General features: G+C 52.0%; 8 protein-coding genes across 8 annotated transcripts; 5 read left to right on the forward strand and 3 right to left on the reverse strand.

Moving 5' to 3' along the window:
* The first annotated feature begins 996 nt into the window (after window positions 1–996).
* Window positions 997–3,369, forward strand: AUEXF2481DRAFT_35898 (glycoside hydrolase family 128 protein). The gene has a single exon (XM_013492764.1). It carries the CDS (start codon window positions 1,346–1,348, stop codon window positions 2,921–2,923), a length of 1,578 nt encoding a protein of 525 aa, XP_013348218.1. The 5' UTR covers window positions 997–1,345; the 3' UTR covers window positions 2,924–3,369.
* Window positions 3,370–3,500: 131 nt separating this feature from the next.
* Window positions 3,501–6,059, forward strand: AUEXF2481DRAFT_1436 (uncharacterized protein; the record flags this gene model as incomplete). The annotated part of the gene is made up of 3 exons (XM_013492508.1): window positions 3,501–3,505; window positions 3,579–5,706; window positions 5,763–6,059. The coding sequence occupies 3 exons, from the start codon at window positions 3,501–3,503 to the stop codon at window positions 6,057–6,059; spliced, it is 2,430 nt and encodes an 809-aa protein (XP_013347962.1).
* Window positions 6,060–7,295: 1,236 nt separating this feature from the next.
* AUEXF2481DRAFT_1438 (uncharacterized protein) lies at window positions 7,296–8,177 on the reverse strand (the record flags this gene model as incomplete). The annotated part of the gene is made up of 3 exons (XM_013492509.1): window positions 7,296–7,590; window positions 7,644–8,029; window positions 8,085–8,177. 3 exons carry the CDS (start codon window positions 8,175–8,177, stop codon window positions 7,296–7,298), a joined length of 774 nt encoding a protein of 257 aa, XP_013347963.1.
* A 68-nt stretch (window positions 8,178–8,245) lies between these two features.
* Window positions 8,246–9,151, forward strand: AUEXF2481DRAFT_206772 (uncharacterized protein). Its single transcript, XM_013493054.1, has 3 exons — window positions 8,246–8,598; window positions 8,648–8,905; window positions 8,961–9,151. Exons 1-3 carry the CDS (start codon window positions 8,365–8,367, stop codon window positions 9,036–9,038), a joined length of 570 nt encoding a protein of 189 aa, XP_013348508.1. The 5' UTR covers window positions 8,246–8,364; the 3' UTR covers window positions 9,039–9,151.
* Window positions 9,152–9,263: 112 nt separating this feature from the next.
* AUEXF2481DRAFT_45816 (uncharacterized protein) lies at window positions 9,264–11,538 on the reverse strand (the record flags this gene model as incomplete). The annotated part of the gene is made up of 3 exons (XM_013492789.1): window positions 9,264–10,807; window positions 10,904–11,280; window positions 11,339–11,538. 3 exons carry the CDS (start codon window positions 11,536–11,538, stop codon window positions 9,264–9,266), a joined length of 2,121 nt encoding a protein of 706 aa, XP_013348243.1.
* A 295-nt stretch (window positions 11,539–11,833) lies between these two features.
* Window positions 11,834–13,279, forward strand: AUEXF2481DRAFT_207082 (uncharacterized protein). The gene is made up of 4 exons (XM_013493055.1): window positions 11,834–11,970; window positions 12,027–12,837; window positions 12,885–12,972; window positions 13,023–13,279. The coding sequence occupies exons 1-4, from the start codon at window positions 11,949–11,951 to the stop codon at window positions 13,092–13,094; spliced, it is 993 nt and encodes a 330-aa protein (XP_013348509.1). The 5' UTR covers window positions 11,834–11,948; the 3' UTR covers window positions 13,095–13,279.
* Window positions 13,047–15,404, reverse strand: AUEXF2481DRAFT_35904 (uncharacterized protein). Its single transcript, XM_013492765.1, has 8 exons — window positions 15,343–15,404; window positions 15,270–15,285; window positions 15,178–15,187; window positions 14,997–15,119; window positions 13,593–14,943; window positions 13,239–13,542; window positions 13,120–13,185; window positions 13,047–13,073 (listed from the first exon to the last, which is right to left on the reverse strand). Exons 1-6 carry the CDS (start codon window positions 15,364–15,366, stop codon window positions 13,288–13,290), a joined length of 1,779 nt encoding a protein of 592 aa, XP_013348219.1. The 5' UTR covers window positions 15,367–15,404; the 3' UTR covers window positions 13,047–13,073; window positions 13,120–13,185; window positions 13,239–13,287.
* Window positions 15,405–16,030: 626 nt separating this feature from the next.
* AUEXF2481DRAFT_25854 (uncharacterized protein) lies at window positions 16,031–16,539 on the forward strand (the record flags this gene model as incomplete). Its single annotated transcript, XM_013492625.1, has 3 exons — window positions 16,031–16,071; window positions 16,131–16,475; window positions 16,515–16,539. The coding sequence occupies 3 exons, from the start codon at window positions 16,031–16,033 to the stop codon at window positions 16,537–16,539; spliced, it is 411 nt and encodes a 136-aa protein (XP_013348079.1).
* Between the last annotated feature and the right edge of the window lie 186 nt (window positions 16,540–16,725).

Raw genomic sequence — 16,725 nt, forward strand, 5'->3', positions numbered from 1 at the left:
CGTTGTTAATCAAAGGCAAAAAATCTATCATGCCATCTCTGCCTGTCGTTGAGACTCCACTTGCAGTATTGATGGACCGCACAGTCGCTTTCCCGCAGCTGACAAGTGGTGGATCGCAGATGTCCGTCTGTGCTGGTATTACGAATGCAGCTCGATGGCTGGGGAGGGTCTTTTCAGTCTCCTCGGCGTCTCTGATTCGGACATTGTGCGTGGTGTGGTGTAGTGGAGCCATTCGGGCGAGCCTTTTCTTTGCAGAGAATGGCCCGCCAGCCAGCCGTGCGGAAGGAAAGTCATTGAACCAAGATGACACGTGGGTAATCGGCAGGAAAAGTGCATCGCATATCGATTCTAGAGCATGAAACAGTGCAAGCAGTTGACAAGATACATATGTTTTGTACTGTGGTTGAGCAGCTGGACAAGCAGGTGACAATTGTTGAGCATGACTAGGACATGCTCTTCAACCCCTGTCCATCACTTCGGCTCTTGGAGAAGGTTTTCGGGCTGGACCGAGCAATCTGAAACGGACGGCTTTCCTGCCCTCCTTGGCCGATCTCCCGTGAGCCCGACACTGCGGGCTGAGAAACGCTGTGCGTTTCATCCTCCTCCATCTCCAGATCAGCACATGTGAACAGTTCACCACAAGCAATTGTCAAGGCATTCTGTAACGTCTTGTGCGCATCACACATGGGTAACGGCTACCGGTGCAAGTAATGGGAAAGAAACACAAGCTTTTTTCACCATGCGTCAACAGCGCGTTACACAGTGATCCGTGCCTGCCCCATAACAGCCAGGAGCGAATGGCGTCTCGGTGCCCCTTGTTCTTCTAGGCCCGATGTGACAGCCGCCCCGGTCTGTAGCTCTAGTGATTAGGTGTGCGCGGCTCCATTTCCTTTCTGCAGTGCACCGAGTGCAGAACGGGTACCTGATTGCGTGGTCCCTTTACCCCTTGAGAACGTTTTGTTGTAACTTTTGCCGCTCTGCATGTGAAGACGATGTGATGAATCGCACGGCGCCGAGAGGGTGAGCGTTTGTCGTGAGTGTGCATCTTTTCAAAAGTAAACGAGTATTCCCACGCGTGAATAAGTATCACATAGCCGCCGCACTTCGACTTGACTTTTCTTCCCCTCTTCACCACATCCACCTTACCTTCCCGTCCCTCGTTCAAGAGCATTCGCTCGTTTCATTCTCTTGTCTTTACAGACTCCACTCTCTTTCTTTCAAGATCTTCGAGCCCTGGTAGGCTTGATTCAAGGCGCTCTAGCAGCAGCACTCTTTTTTAGGCCGTCCCAAACACGACAAACAATCTTCCGGTCTTTCCATCTTTCTCATCGATACTCTTGAAAAGATGTCTTCTGTCAACACCAAGTTCGCTGTCCTGGCTCTCGCAGGCTCTGCTATTGCCATTCCCAGCTTCGGCCATGGCAAGCACCATGGAAAACACCACAAGCACTACTTCGGCTCTTCTGGCATTGCTACTGGCACCGGTTCTCCTTACGGCATGGCCAATGCCACTGGTATCTGGGGTACCGGCACTGCTGTTGGCTCCAATGGCCTTGTCGCTTCTACCGGCCTCGCGTCTGGCTCTTTCGTCCACCCTTCTGCTGTTGTCCCCCACACTGGCTCATCCGAAGCTGCTGCTGCCTTGTCCAGCACTTGCACCGACTCCGTCGTGAGTGTCACTCACACCAACCGTGTCACCGTCACCGTTCACGCTTCTTCTGCTGAGGCTGCTCCTGCTCAGACTACTCTAAGCACCAAGGCCTACGTACAGTCTGCTGAACTTGACTCTGCCGAGTTCAACAGCACGTCCATCTCTCTTGCTAGCAGCTCTGCCATCGCCAGTAGCTCTGTCGCTTTCAGCAGCTCCGTTGTTGTTGTTGCCAACACATCGGAGTCCGCTGCCAGCAGTTCCGTTTCCGTCAGCAGCGCTGCTACCTCTATCGATCTTGAGCTTCAGAACAAGGGTCACCAAAAGTGGACTCGCTCTTCGACTGCTGCCGCCTCGACTGTCGCTGCTCAGTCTACCAGCGCTGTCGCTGTCGCTCCTATTGCCAGCTCTGCCGTCTCCACCAGCAGTGTCTACGTCGCTCCTGCCTCAAGCTCAAGCTCCAGCAGCAGCGTCGTCTATGTCGCTCCTACTTCTGCCGTCGTTGTCAGCAGCTCATCCGCAAAGGCCTCATCTACCTCATCTTCAGCCGCTCCCGTGTCTAGCAACACCGGCAACGGTAAGCGTGGTCTTGCTTACAACACTGCATCTCTCCTCGGTTGCTTCGAGAACAACGACCAAGTCACCTGGGGATACAACTGGGACTCTGACAGCGCTGGTCTCTCCAGCAGCTTCAACTACGTTCCTCTTCTCTGGGGCACTAGCAACGGCCACGCTGAGGTCTGGAACGAGCGTGCTACCGATGCCCTCGCCAGCGGATCCACCCACCTGATGTCTTTTAACGAGCCCGACATGACTTCGCAGGCCAACATGTCCCCCGAAGAGGCAGCTTCTGCTTACAAGACCTACATGATGCCGTTTGCTGGCAAGGCCAAGCTTGGTGCTCCTGCTGTTACCAACGGTGGTGGCAGCATGGGTCTCAATTGGCTCAGCGCCTTCCTCGCAGCTTGTGATGGTTGCCAGGTCGACTTCGTGTCCATTCACTGGTATGACAGCGCTTCCAACACTGCCTACTTCAAGGAGCACGTTCAGAACGCCACGGATGTTTCGGGCGGTAAGCCTGTCTGGGTCACCGAGTTCGCTCCTACCGGCGCTTCCGACTCTGCCGTTGCTACCTTCCTTGAAGATGTTATGCCCTGGATGGACAGCCAGAGCTTTGTCGAGCGCTACAGCTACTTCATGGCTTCCGACGGCGTCCTCATCAGCGGCACTGAGCCTTCAACCTTCGGCACCACTTACGCCACTTACTCTTCTTAGAGCACCAGTCATTGAGTGACTATTTCGACAAATGTGATTAACGAATGGGACAAAGCATACGGTGTGGGATTCGGCAAGGAAAATGGGATGACTGGGCGGTCATCGTGCAATGGAATTCGCATGCGAATAGAGAAGGCAAGGACTGGTTTCTGCTTGACACGGGATTACGGATAGGGTGGATAAACACAAGTTGCAGCAAATGAAAAGCCTGTAACACAGTAACACAGAACATAGCGTGCATCCTGATTCTGTGTGCTTAGTAGAAGTGCAATATAGAAAATGTCACTGTTTGGCTGTGGTTGCTTCTTGATGACGCTCGTCGGAGCAGAAAGGTGGAGAAGCGGTTGGTCGCAAGGCGTTAATGGGTCGAAACACGTGCGGGCGCTGATTGGCCAGTGGACCAAGCAGTCGTGAGGATCAATCTATTCAGCAAGGACGAATTGCGCATTTTCTCTACAATTCTTCCAGTCGAGAGACTGCCGTACTGCTTCAGCAAGGGGTGTTACACGGTCAACAAAGCAATTGTACTCGAATCGCGAGTTGCTGCAAGGAAGTGTGCGACGGCGAAGAGACAATCATGAAGTGCGTAACACACGACGTCTTATAGCCCCACCCACGGCGGCCAACAACAGCAGCAGCTAACCCAGCTCGACAGGTTCGGTCAGCAACTGCAGAGCTCCTTGATCAAGGACTGGTACTACTACTACATCTCCTACGACGAGCTCAAGAGACTCCTCCAGCCCGAACTCCAGTCAAAGCCCACGGCCGACAACGCCCACCCGCCGTCCAAGACATGGACCGACGAACACGAAACCCGCTTCTACAGCGAGCTTGAGGCCGAGCTTGACAAAGTGTCCAACTTCCAGCAGGTCAAGAGTGGCGAGATCCAGCGTCGCATCAAGATCAGTGAGCGCGAGGTCACCGAGGTCATTTCCCGCGCAAAGGCTGCTCAGCAACAAGGGGAGAATGAGCAACGGCACACAGAGGCTCCCAGCGAGGAGGACTTTGGCATGCTGGAGGAGGACCTGTCCGACATCATCGCCGACGTGCACGACTTGGCCAAGTTCACCCAGCTCAACTACACCGGCTTCCAGAAGATCATCAAGAAGCACGACAAGCTGTACCCCGACCAGCAGCTGAAGCCCCTCTTTGCTGCTCGCCTCAATGCTAAGCCCTTCTTCAAAGACAACTACGACCAGTCCATCGTCGGTCTGTCGCAACTCTACGACCAAGTCCGCACTCGTGGCAACCCGACCCAGGGTGACTCGTCCGCCGGTGGTAGCCAGCAGAACTTCGTCCGCCAAACCACTAAATACTGGGTCCACCCCGACAACATCACCGAGCTCAAGCTCATCATCCTCAAGCATCTGCCCGTCCTCGTCTTCAACCCGAGCAAAGAGTTTGAGATCAAGGACTCTGCCATCTCGTCCATCTACTACGACAACACCGACACTTGGGAATTGTATGAAGGCCGTCTTAAGAAGACCGAGGGCGCAGAGGCTATTCGTCTCAGATGGTACGGCGACATGAACGTCGACACCATCTTTGTTGAGCGCAAGACACACAGAGAAGACTGGACCGGTGAGAAATCCGTCAAGGCTCGATTCGCGCTCAAGGAGAAGCACGTCAATGCCTTCATGCGTGGAGACTACACTGTCGAGCAAGCCTTCGAGAAGATGCGCCGTGACGGCAAGAAGAGCGAAAAAGAGATTGCCGACCTCGAGCAGCTCGCCAGAGAGGTCCAATACCGTGTCATTGCCCGCAAGCTGGAACCCGTCACCCGTTCATTCTACAACCGCACCGCCTTCCAGCTGCCTGGAGATGCCCGCGTCCGTGTTTCGCTCGACACCGAGTTGACCATGACTCGTGAAGACAACCTTGATGGACGTCAACGTGCCGGCAAGAACTGGCGCCGTATGGACATTGGCATTGACTGGCCATTCAGCCAGCTGCCTGCAGAAGATGCCGAGCGCTTCCCGTACGCTGTTCTCGAGGTCAAGCTGCAAACCCAAGCCGGTCAGCAGCCCCCTGAGTGGATTCGTGAGCTCGTCGCTTCTCACTTGGTAGAAGCAGTACCCAAATTCTCAAAGTTCATCCATGGTACTGCAACTCTCAATCCCACTCGTATCGACCTGTTGCCCTTCTGGATGCCTCAGATGGATGTCGACATCCGCAAGCCTGTATCACATCGTTTCGGTATCGAACGCCCTGGCCAAAGTACGGATATTTCCACCAGTGGCCAAATGGACGACGATACTGATGACGAGATGGAGGATGCTGCCAACCTGCCTGCCGGAGACGATAATGAAAACTATCGTCGTCTAAGGGCCGCCAGAGATGCTCTTGAGCAGCACGAAATCGCCCAGCGCATGGATTATGGCACCACTAACGGCGGTGCTGATCCCAACTCGCTTGACGAAGAAGAACGTCTGGCCGCCAGACCCCTCGCAGACGAAGATGACTACCCGCTTTACGACAGCGACGATGAGGATGATGACCTCGAGGAGGCCAAGCGTATCGGCGGCTGGACATACCGTCGCAAGCTGTTGGCAAACTACGCTGACAAGGTCGGCGACAAGTTAGCGAGCGCTTTCAGACTTGCGGCACCCAAGCCCACTACTATGCCCTCCAACGGCAATGCTTCCATGGGGATCCCAAGCGCGAGGAACAACGACCAGATTCGAGAGAAGCGGTACAAGGCACCAAAGGGTAAAAAGATTCACGTACCCGTGCGTGTCGAGCCCAAGGTCTTCTTCGCAGCCGAGAGAACGTTCTTGTCATGGGTAAGCAATCTCATCGACTTCTTCAAACTCTTATCGTATACTAACGCATACCACAGCTTGAGTTCAGCATCATCATTGGCAGTATCGCTGCCACCCTCCTCAACTTTGGTGACACCGCCGCCTTGGCTTCTGCCTGGGCCTTTACCATTGTCGCCTTGTTCGCAATCTGTTACAGCATGGGACTCTACCTCTACCGTGTGCAATCGATCCGCAGTCGTCGCGCCATCACATACCATGATAGATGGGGCCCTAGCGCATTGTGCGTTCTTTTGTTTGCCGCAGTAACCGTATCTTTTGCGTACAGATTCACACATGGTAGCGAAGGTGGTCTGAAAGGAGACATCAAGGGATAATGATGTTGTTTGAGGGGAAAAAAGCAAGGTGAAAGCTGTATATGATTGCATCTTTTGTTGTTTGATATTTTGTATAGAATGTATACCCGTGTGTCGCGAGGCCTTAGATAGCGGTATGTAATTTAACTCTTGGTCACGATCGTTGACGTTTGTAAGCATCGAGGCGCCGCTTGCGTTCGTGATGCTTCCTTCACCTCTAGCTTTGTGGCAAGGACGTCAGGAGGAGCCACATGATCGCGACTTCCGCGTGTCAACAGCTACACGCTGCAGTACTTGGACGTTTATTTCGTGAGATGACATTGACTGGCTGTTTTCTCGTTCCACAACCCCAACTCTTTCGGCGTACGCGAAAACGCCATAGTGGTGCAATCCCCTCCAACGGATATCAATCTTGGTTTCTGCTGCAACCATATCTCATAAATTGGAACTCGTGGCTTCCCGCTGAGCATCTCGCGACCGCGGTCGCCTCGTCCAATACCGAAGGCTTCTCCGCTCATCAGACCATACCGTTCTTGCCTCTCCATGCCTGAGTGCCCGTGATGGTTGTATCGAACATGAACATGGGTTCGCCGTTTTCCTGGATGAAGTCGAACTCTTCTCCATCCTCGACGCCCAACTACCACTCGTTTAGTATTCTTGTGAATCAATTCCGATCCAGAGACCCTTGAAACTTACATAAGCCGGTGTATCGGAATCAAAGATGAGTGCTCCGGTGGTCCGCTGCTTCAGGACCTTGTGCGGATGGTGAAGACGCAGACTTGCCAGGACGACCTTGTATGGTGTGTCTGAATTCATCTTGACGAGGGCACCTTCGGTCTCGATTCCTCCAATGCCTCCAATCCACACTGCAATACGCATGATAAGAGGCTGTACGAGGTCTTGGTGCTTAGGAGCGTTCATTGGCTTTATACATTCCAGGCGTCGCTCTTGCTCATCCTTCTCGGAGCGGGATTTTGCCTCTGCCTTGAGTACTGCGATTTGGTTGTTCAGACGAGCGATGCACGCTTTGTGATCCTGAATCCCTCTGACCAGCCCGGTAGTACAGCCACGGAATTTCCCAAGTTCAGTGATGGAATGCTGCAGCTTAGTCTGGAGGCTTTGTTCTCTTTCTCGACTCTTGTGGTTCTCTGAGATGAAGTGCGGGCAGTCTGAGCAGGGTGTTGGCTCTTGTTCGCGTGCAGTTGTCGCCTCAAGACGACACTCCAGCTTGCAGATCTGCGCTACGAAACTGTTCTTTTAAGCTTCCATCTCGACCAATTTCTCGCCAACTCTGGTGCATTCCTGAGTCGTGGCTCTCTCCTGGTCGTAGTTGGATCTTGCAGCTGCCACGAGGGTCTCGCGGTCCAATCTCGCTTCGATCCTCTCCTTGCCAATGGTTTCGACTGCTCCGTTGAGTTGTAGCTCTATATAAGCAAGCTTTCTTGCGGCATCTTGACGCTCGTACTCTGCTTGCATTCTGTCCGAGTAGATGATCTTGTCAAGGTGACTTGCCTTGCGGTCGGCTGCCTCAAACAGGTGTCGGGAAGTGTCTCTATCTGATTCTGAGACGGCGACTCTTTTATGAAGTTCCTCGATTAGAGATACTGGTCTGTGACAGAAGTTTCGTTGGACGAAAGCCTCTGTTCTGCATCATCCCTCTCTAATGATACGACCTTGAGTATCTCTTGGAGTTGTCTGATCTTGTCGCCAGCAGAAATCTCGGTTTTCTCGATGCTGTTGAACACGGACTGTTCTGTCATTTCTGCCAAATTCGGTGTCGTGTTGAGAGATAGACCTTCCTGTGAGCCGACGGTTGGCATGGTCGTCTCCTGGAACTGCTCAGAGTCTTGATCGTCAATGTCTGGGTCACATTCGGCAGATACGAGATCCTCGGGAGATTCGCAAACTTCCCAGCCCGACGATTCGCTTCCGGAACCTGGCGATAAAGGTCGTTGGTATTCCGAGATGAACCCATTGTCTTCGTTCTTGAGCTGCTTGATGGTAAGTATATCTGCGCCACGATGGAGACCCACGGCCAAAACGAACCTTGTACACATCGGCAAGCTGGTGAACATCCACGTTGTCATTGCCAGCCTGATCCTCCGGGACTGGACGGGTGTTGTCCGTTCTCATGTTCATGGTTATATCCAGATCAAATTTGACATACAGACCGCCGCATTTATAAGTGAGAGTGTTGTTGTTGTTGTTGTCAATGTCTTTGTACCTTTTGTGTTGTAGTTGATAAAAAAAAAACTGACGCAACACACGACTAGTATGGGTCGTGGTGGAAACAAGTGGAGTCGTACGAGGTTGTAGTCCCGCAATCATGCTCAACAACAGACCTTATTCGGACATACCCCCGGCATGCCAGGACCAACCACTAGGTTGTGCTGATGAATCTCCAGCAAGAAATACAAAAGTGCGCCCTTCCCCTCACTCTGGCTACTTTACTGCTGGAAGCAACGATACTTTCCACATGATGGCTGACTTCAGAGGCTACGAAATCGACGATTGTGAGACTATCGGCGCATCTTTTACTGGAATCATGACTCCTGGATCAGTATGTCGAGATTAATCAGTGATACACAAGTGTGACTGACCGTGTCAAGACAGTCTTTGGTCTAGAAATCCCGAAACCGACAGTCGTGATCCGAGTCAGGGTGACATACAAGTATGGAAAGACAAGAGAGCGGCTTGAAATCAAGATGCGCCGTGACATGCCCTTCAAGGAACTGGTCTCATTGTTCAAGAACAGACATGCAGGGTGTGAGAGATTTCTGTTCCAGTATGTTACCTGGTCAGAACTGGATAAGCCAAAGTCCCAAAGGCGTTACAGGTTGATCTTCGAGACTGATACACCTGCTTGCGTAAGTATGCCTGCGTCCGATCACTACCTGGAGACACGCTAAACCATGAATGCAGCTTGACCTAGCGGACATTGCGGAACTGGAGTTTGTGTGGCCGGGGGATACAAAAGCCATGGACTTATCTCAGGTATAAGTTGTCCTGCTCAGTCGCTTGATGGCCCGACGATATAAGACGCCGGTCGTTGATTCCGAGTCCGGGAAGGAGCAATTCTGCAAAATCAATGTTGTTTTTGTTCCGGGTACCGTAAATACTTTTTTGCGAATTAAAGAAAGTCCTTATTGAAAATTACTCTCTAAACTCTGCATACAATCAGAAGAGTTCGAGAATACATTGCATTCGAAACGGGAAGAAAGCTACCTAAAGAATTTCCGCCTCCTCATTGTCTTCCTCTCCTTCACTCCACTCCAATTCCTCATCACCTAGCGCTTCGGCTTTGCGTTGTACTTCTGCCAAGCCAGAAACCTCTTCTACATAGCCTTTTTCATTGATTGCGCGTTTCACAAAGTCCCATGAACTGCTGTCGTTACTGCCATCGCCGTGGTACAATGATAGAATCGTAGGTGAGCATGCTGAACAACAGTCATATGCCTGTCCTCTAATCGTCAATGTACGCCAATCGCTAAGGAAGCCACGTAGTGAATGCGGTACGCTACCCAATGGGTGATCAGGATGCTGCAGTCCGGGTTCGCCGATAGGAGGGGCGGCAGCAGCTTGCTTATCTGGATGCTGCAAAACAGACACAAACAACTCCACAGCAAGCGCACTCGCAATGGCAGCAACACCTGGTCTCGTAACCGTACACTGCTGATCCAATGTCGCCGATTTCAGAGAATTGGCAGGAGCGACGACATCATTGCAAAAGTAGCAGCCTAGTTGCTCTGCAGCAGGTTGTGAAGAGACACCATGGCGCATCACCATGTAAGAGTCAAAACCAAGCGCTGAGTTGATGACAATCTTGTTTGCTGCTTTGCCCATTACTGTTGGTAACCAGCGTGATTCACGTGTATCCATGAGGATGAAGATGGCGTCGTGGTCTTCGATGAGCTTGTGTAGTTGGTCAAAGTCGGCTTTCACTTTCTTCTCGTCCATGATTGGGTGACCAGCCATAGGGACTGACAGAGCATAGCTTGCTGCATTCACACCTGGATAGATGCGTTTGAGCGCCGCGGCAGCTGTTTCAGCTTTAGGAGAACCACCCTTCAGACAGTCGTCGAAGTTGAAGAGTGGCTGGCGAACTGGATTGCTGAAGCTGACTTTTCCGTTGTCGACAAAGGTGATGTTCCTTACACCCCAGCCCATGAGATTTCGAGCGACATAAGAGCCTAGAGTCCCTGCACCTAGCAGTAGACACCTCGTGTCCTTGATGATGTCCAGATCGATCGAAGGTGCAATACGCCATTTGATGAGCTTCAGATTCAAGTCGACTGCCTGGTCAGCGAGACGGGTGGGGTCCATATATGCACCCATATCGATGGTGCGAGAAGAATTTCTAGACCTTGTGTCGCGTTCCCATCCTGTAATCTTCGGCATTGGGCCACGCTCTGATGGTGGAATTGACCTCGGCGTAGGGGACGAAGGTGAGTCGCGGCCCTCGGGCGTTGAAGGGAATGTTGCAGAATGATCACCTTCGGTAGGCTTGACAGATTCTGCCTTGAAGAAGATGCTGTGCGGCTGCTCTCGTCGAGCATGTGTGTCACGGTAACACATGATCTGAAGTTTGTCAAGTTTCCATCGTTGTCGCACGAGGACAAGCAGATTCCTCAGCATCCATCCAGGATTTGTCTCGAAGGTCGAAGGGTCGGCGAAACAGATGTATTGGTCTTCATCGTCGACATTGTTGAAGAAGCCAGTCTCATAGTTTGCTAAGGAGCCAATCTTCCAGCGATAGTCAGACTCGTCTTCTGTGATTGTGTTGTCGGTGTCGTGAATCTCAAAGTCGCGGTCATCGGGTTCGTCGAGTGGGGTATGTGACTCATGGTCGTCATTCAGTGAGTCACCCCGAATCTTCTTGGCCAGGAAGAAACCGTGTTGTCTCGTGTCGACACTGTATCTCCATGTTTGTACCTTGTCAACCAGCTCTTGTGTTTCCTTTGAAGTGATCTTCGGTGCAGTCGAACATGACCAGGTGGGGTCCGAGTGCAAGGCTGGGTATGCGAATTGGTATGTGAACTTGAACTTCTTCAGATCGGCGTAGCAGATGGCTGAAAAGGAGGACAGCAGTGAGGGGCATGAGAAGATTGTGCCGTCGTTGATGGCGTCCCAGATGGTCCGACCGGCGCGTTCGATGTGGGCGGCTTTGTCGACTTGCTTGTACTCGTCCATGGTATTGAAGTTGCGAATGTAGCCTTCACCACGGTAGAATCCAGCAGGGACACTATATCGACGTTAGCCATGTTTTTCATCGCTCTCCAGCAGAGTAGACAGGCACATACTGGTCCTGCGTCAAGGCAGAGTTGTGAACCTGCATGCGCGCCGACCGCTCGGGAGGGTCTCTTGTCTGGATCTGATAGACACCGAGCACTCTACGAGCCGATGAATCGAGTCGATCATGATTGAGCTTGAGGTTACCAAGTGCTGAATAGAAGCCTAGGTCGATTTCAGACGTCCAAGGCGCGAACTTGAGTGCCTCCATCAGGGTACTAAAATGGTGCGTTTGTCGCGTTGCGGGGTGCTTCTTGCTTCGTCTTCGTGCTGTGCTAGCAATAAGTCTCGATATGAAGAGTGTTGATTATGCGAAAGAATATGCGCCTTCTTTGTTCCCGGTGAAGGTGTCTTGTAGCAGCAGCATATGACTTGCGGATCGTGATTGCTGAGTGTGATTGATGCTCGACCTGCCTGTGACGTTTGGGTCGCGAGTGAATGATGAATCAACCCGTGCACGGTCGTTGTGTCAGTCGCGCCTGCTTTCCGTCAAACATGTGAAAGCTCCTTTGTCCACCACTCCCGCTACTCCTTCTTCTCCACTAAAGCACTTGACTCAAGGCACAAACAAGTGTTTACTGCAGGTCACATCTGTGTAGAGAAAGAGGTCCTTGTCTAATAATGCTCATTGGTATTTGTGGTCGTAAGTAAACATGTTCTCTCCATCACTCTTTCCCGTTTTTGAGCAATTATTCGCAGCCATCTGCGCGGGCAAAGCAACCGTAGCAGATTATCTGATCAAAAAACACAACTTCACCCCTCTCACAATCAAACGAGACGACAAGACTCCCTCAATTGAGAAGTCGGCAAACTTTGCACATTGGACATCTGCTGCTCTGGAATTCCCTACTGCCCTCTTATTGGATCAATATGTCTCTGAGAATTGGAGGGAAAACTATGTCCTGACTACCATCTGGAACGAAGCTGTTCTCGATACACTGGCCAAGCGACCTCACTTTGTTCTTCTGAGCATCGATGCACCTATTAGTGTACGATGGCAACGCTTCCGTGAGAGATGTGCCCAAGGAAACCAGGAGCCTCCTGCTTTGGACGACTTTGTCCTACGCAACGACGACCATCTTTACGACCCTCAGTCCAGTCTGGCTGCTCTATCATCCAGAGCGCAAATCAGGATTCTGAATCCGACAACCACCATCCCCCAACTGCAAGCTTCACTCGACGCTCTAAATTTGCTCGATCCTGCCAGGATGAGACCGACCTGGGATCAATATTTCATGCAGCTGGCCGACCTCGCTGCTCGACGAAGCAATTGCATGAGAAGGCAGGTCGGATGTGTTCTCGTCCGCGGGAAGCGTGTCATCAGTACCGGCTACAACGGTACTCCTCGAAATGTTACAAACTGCAACGAGGGCGGATGTGCTCGTTGTAACACCAGCAAAGGTGGCGGCACTGGGTTGAGCACATGCTTGTGTCTTCATGCTGAAGAGAATGCCCTGCTCGAGGCCGGGCGTGAGCGCGTGGGCGATGGTGCTGTGCTATATTGCAACACGCAAGTCTTTCCGGATCCGAACATGAAGCTCGTGCTGACCCTTGCAGTTGCCCTTGTTTGACATGTAGTGTCAAGATCGTGCAAGTCGGTATCACCGAGGTTGTTTTTAGTCAAAGCTACCATATGGATACCCAGGTTGGTGGTTTTCGTTCAGCGCTGGCAGAACATGACTGACTCCACGACAGAGTGCAAAGATCTTCCAAGAAGCTGGGGTGCACCTGCGACAATATGCTCCGGTAGGCATCTCAAGCCTGTGACACTTCTTCCGCTGACCGTATACAGCCACGAGAGGGTCTTGTCAATCTTTGTGACCTCGGCATCGCGGATCCTGATAAAGCATGATGAAAGATACGACGACAGCAAAATGCCCATAATCATCCATCGATTGACTCATACTGTACAGATTATAACATGACCAGAGTACAAGGTGGTTGTATCATGGACCCGTCACTATAACGTGACTGACAGAGGCCCATTGGAAGAGCTCTTTTGGATGTGAGCCTTCGAGTTTCGGAACAGGCTTTGCCAGATAAAAGCCTCGCTGAGCAGAAGCTCAATATCTTTCTCGTTCCATCCACGAGTCGGCAAAGCTTGCAGGAACATCATGATTTCTTGAAAGTCCATCTTCAAGAGTTGATCAGACCATTTGACCAAGAAGGCAGCGCAAACATAGAGATGGAAGTGGGAAAACCCTTGGTCCTCGGCCTGTCACGAATTAGCTTGGAGGTAGTGTCACATTGGAGAATACACCATACCAAATATGTATCCCACATCCTGATGGTATTTCTGACACTGATCTCGCGCATGAGTAAACAGTTCATCCATCGGAAACTGAATTGTATGAACTCGACTCCTTCATTTTCGAGATGCTTTGCCAGATTTCCATCGATCCGGGTGGTCAGATCTCGAAGACTTGCGACCTGTCGCTGAATGCCTGGCTGTGCGTGAATATAGTTGTCCTGGATACCATCGAGAAGTTTAGTAAGACACCAGAAGGTATCAGCTTCCACAGCATCGAGGACTTGTTTTGGCAACTGCCCTGGATCCATGCCAAATTCAATCTCTGGATCCGTGATGTACATGCCGAGAAAGACCTGCCAGAATGGTGAGACCAGGTCGTTGATGCCCTGAACATAACCGCTCGCGGGGTGTCGAATGGCCCAGACATAGAGTATGCGTTCCAGAGACCTCTGCGTGGCTTCAAAACTATACAACTCGAGATGCGGATTCGTTCGCGGTACATCGATACTGATCTGATGCCAGATTGCCTCATCCAGCCCGCGTCCTTTGCCTCTCTGAGTCGCCGGTAATGCCGAGATGCCACCAATACCGATGACTGAGTCGGCGTCATTTGTCGAAGTACCCTTCTCGAACGCTTGGCGCACGGCTTCCAAGTATTCATTCCTCTTGCGCTCAAGTGTAGCCACTCTTCTGTCGCTGTTCGTTGGGAGGTATCCTAGCAGCATCTGCCATGACATGGCTCTGACTTCTTCTGGTAGGCCCGACCAAGCAGAGTCTCGTAGTTCGGCCAAATTGATCGAGGTTGCTTGTAGGATGCGCTTGAATTTGTTGATGCGAGTGATGCGAGCCGAGTGGGCTTCGACTTCTTTGGGCGATGCGTTGAGTGGTGCCGGAGCGTGGTTGATCAAGTGGAGAGCATTCGCCGGGTCTCGGAGAATGTCTTTGTACTGTGGGCGGAGGATCTTGCCGTCGGATCGCTTCGCCGTTGGGTAGTTCGGCAGGCTGCGTTCCTCGGCAATGTCTCCGTTGTTCATAGACCATGATGCCAGTGTCGCAGTGGCTGAAGGTACAGTGGTCAAGGACGACTGTGAGCCTCCTGGATCTCTTTTCTTCTTTGCGATTTGTCTTTTGCCCTTCCGCCTCATGCTCGCTATGCTGGGTAAGCCGAACTCATCTTCATCTTGATCGAAGTCTAGAGCATCCTCCTCTTGTGTTGGCTCATAGGTCTTTGTGTTTTCGCCGAAGAAGTTGGAATAGGAACGTCGCGGGGCTGGTGGTGAGAGACTTGTGGAAGACTTCAAGGGCGGTCGGTTGTCGCGCGACGGTGGTGTGTGAGGACGTGGAGTGGTGGAGTTTGATATGTTTCTAGAGCGCTTGTAAGGATAGGCGACAGGTCAGAGGTCATGGCGGAGGCATACAGGTTGTTGAAGTCGAGGATGTCGGCGTGTGAGTAAGAAGCTCCAAAGACCTTTCTCTCGCCAGGCAGGATGGCTTCACGCTTGCTGTTGGAGGATGAAGTGCGCCAGAATGGTGAGGCCGACCTGTTTGGGTGTGGTTAGAACAGTCATGGCGGCACAATGGACTCGGACCTGTACATACTCGGATCTGTCTAACAAGTACAGGTATAACAGTTAGCTCGACGGAAGTCTAGTTGTGGGGAAAGCACGACAGGGTCATGAGAGGAGACGAACCGACCTGCACCATTTCCTGCGAGGATGAGGTTAGCATAGCTTGGACACGGGATTGAACAGATCATGGCGATACCTGCTGCTGCTTTTTGGAAGCCATGGTGAGCGGAAATTGGTAGACAACACAGTCAAAGTGCTGGAGTCGAGATGAGACTTGGGTACAACAAACGGCCACGGCCACCCACGTCCATATGCAACGCTGATGACGCGCTGCCGAAGACTTGATACTGAACGCAGCCACCACCGTACGCGGCGTGCTCACCTGCTCGATTTAGACTCTGACAACCATGAGGCTTTGTGGATACAGTACCGGCTTGACCACACTTCTCTACATAGGATATTCCTTTGATCAACGATGCATGTTGCAATATTAACAAATCCCCACTCCTGCTTCCAAATGTCCTGTCTATGGTACTCGGTACGTAGCTGCACTCACGCAACGAGGACCAAAGTCTTGGCAGCTGTCGAGAAGGGAAGCGCGACCGCGCGCTAGGACTTGCTCCGGGCTGGCCCATCTTCGGACTAACCGATTATGGAGTGATGCAGAGCGTCAACTCTTGGTGAGTGAAGCTTCGCTGCTTGATCTGACTTCTCTCGAACTACGACGGATCTCCTCACCACAGCGCTCCTTTCACCTTGATCCTTCCTTTCCTTGCTTTTCGCGCGCATACGACCTTCTCTCAATTCTGACCGATAAATTCTCACGTCACATTCCCAAATCGCCTTGCCCTCGACGCGCAGTCGACCCCTCATCTACAGCAAACATGGCTGACTACAATGAGGAAGAGGACCTCTTCGCCGACCTGTACGCTTCACTCACTCTTCCAACTCCTCGGTGATCATGATTTTTGACATCTTTGCTAGCTACGAAGGTGACGACGCCGCTCCTGTTGCCCCACCAGCTTCTGCACCCGCCCCTGCAACCACCACTGTCGAATCCGCCGTCGCAGACCAGACCGACTCGGTCGCCGTCTCCACTGAGCAACCCACCACATCAGACCCCATTGCCAATGGTTCAAATGCGCCTGCTGATCCTCAGTCCTACGCCAACGATGGCTGGAACGACCAACAGCAACAAGGCCAGCAAAACTGGGACTACAACAACCAGAACAACCAGAACCAAGGTAACGAATATGGCGGTGCTCAGCAAATGAACCACAATGGAGGTGGTGACGATGACTACAAGCCTATTGGCATCAAAGAAGATGGGTAAGTCGTGCGCCCTTTCTTTTGTTACGCCCAAATCAGGAAGTATTCCACAAACAAGACATGATATGCACTGGAGGTAGCCGTAGCTCGCGCTGCCCGCAAGATCTGGCTGGAGATCTTCTAGACTTACTTGAAGATGAGATGCCACAAGTCGGCCTTGATGATAGCCTTGCATGAGACGAGCCGCTTCTACATGACTACGTTCAAGCTGCGCCCTTCTACAGCAACTCGTCAAAGGCTCTCGTTCTTG

This window comes from Aureobasidium subglaciale (assembly GCF_000721755.1).
Source record: "Aureobasidium subglaciale EXF-2481 unplaced genomic scaffold scaffold_1, whole genome shotgun sequence".
In the NCBI taxonomy this organism is placed as follows: domain Eukaryota; kingdom Fungi; phylum Ascomycota; class Dothideomycetes; order Dothideales; family Saccotheciaceae; genus Aureobasidium; species Aureobasidium subglaciale.

What these genes read in the sequence shown, in the direction of transcription:
- AUEXF2481DRAFT_206772 (XM_013493054.1), top strand. Translation starts at nt 8,365, where the DNA reads ATGCTCAACAACAGACCTTATTCGGACATACCCCCGGCATGCCAGGAC. An exon ending in GAATCATGACTCCTGGATCA is followed by an intron (nt 8,599 to 8,647) that starts GTATGTCGAGAT and finishes GACCGTGTCAAG; the next exon opens with ACAGTCTTTGGTCTAGAAAT. An exon ending in AGACTGATACACCTGCTTGC is followed by an intron (nt 8,906 to 8,960) that starts GTAAGTATGCCT and finishes CCATGAATGCAG; the next exon opens with CTTGACCTAGCGGACATTGC.
- AUEXF2481DRAFT_35904 (XM_013492765.1), bottom strand. Translation starts at nt 15,366, where the DNA reads ATGGCTTCCAAAAAGCAGCAGCAG. An exon ending in ATCCTCGACTTCAACAACCT is followed by an intron (nt 14,944 to 14,996) that starts GTATGCCTCCGC and finishes CAAGCGCTCTAG; the next exon opens with AAACATATCAAACTCCACCA. An exon ending in GGATGTGGGATACATATTTG is followed by an intron (nt 13,543 to 13,592) that starts GTATGGTGTATT and finishes AATTCGTGACAG; the next exon opens with GCCGAGGACCAAGGGTTTTC.
- AUEXF2481DRAFT_207082 (XM_013493055.1), top strand. Translation starts at nt 11,949, where the DNA reads ATGCTCATTGGTATTTGTGGTC. An exon ending in GCTCATTGGTATTTGTGGTC is followed by an intron (nt 11,971 to 12,026) that starts GTAAGTAAACAT and finishes AATTATTCGCAG; the next exon opens with CCATCTGCGCGGGCAAAGCA. An exon ending in GCTACCATATGGATACCCAG is followed by an intron (nt 12,973 to 13,022) that starts GTTGGTGGTTTT and finishes ACTCCACGACAG; the next exon opens with AGTGCAAAGATCTTCCAAGA.
- AUEXF2481DRAFT_35898 (XM_013492764.1), top strand. Translation starts at nt 1,346, where the DNA reads ATGTCTTCTGTCAACACCAAGTTCGCTGTCCTGGCTCTCGCAGGCTCT.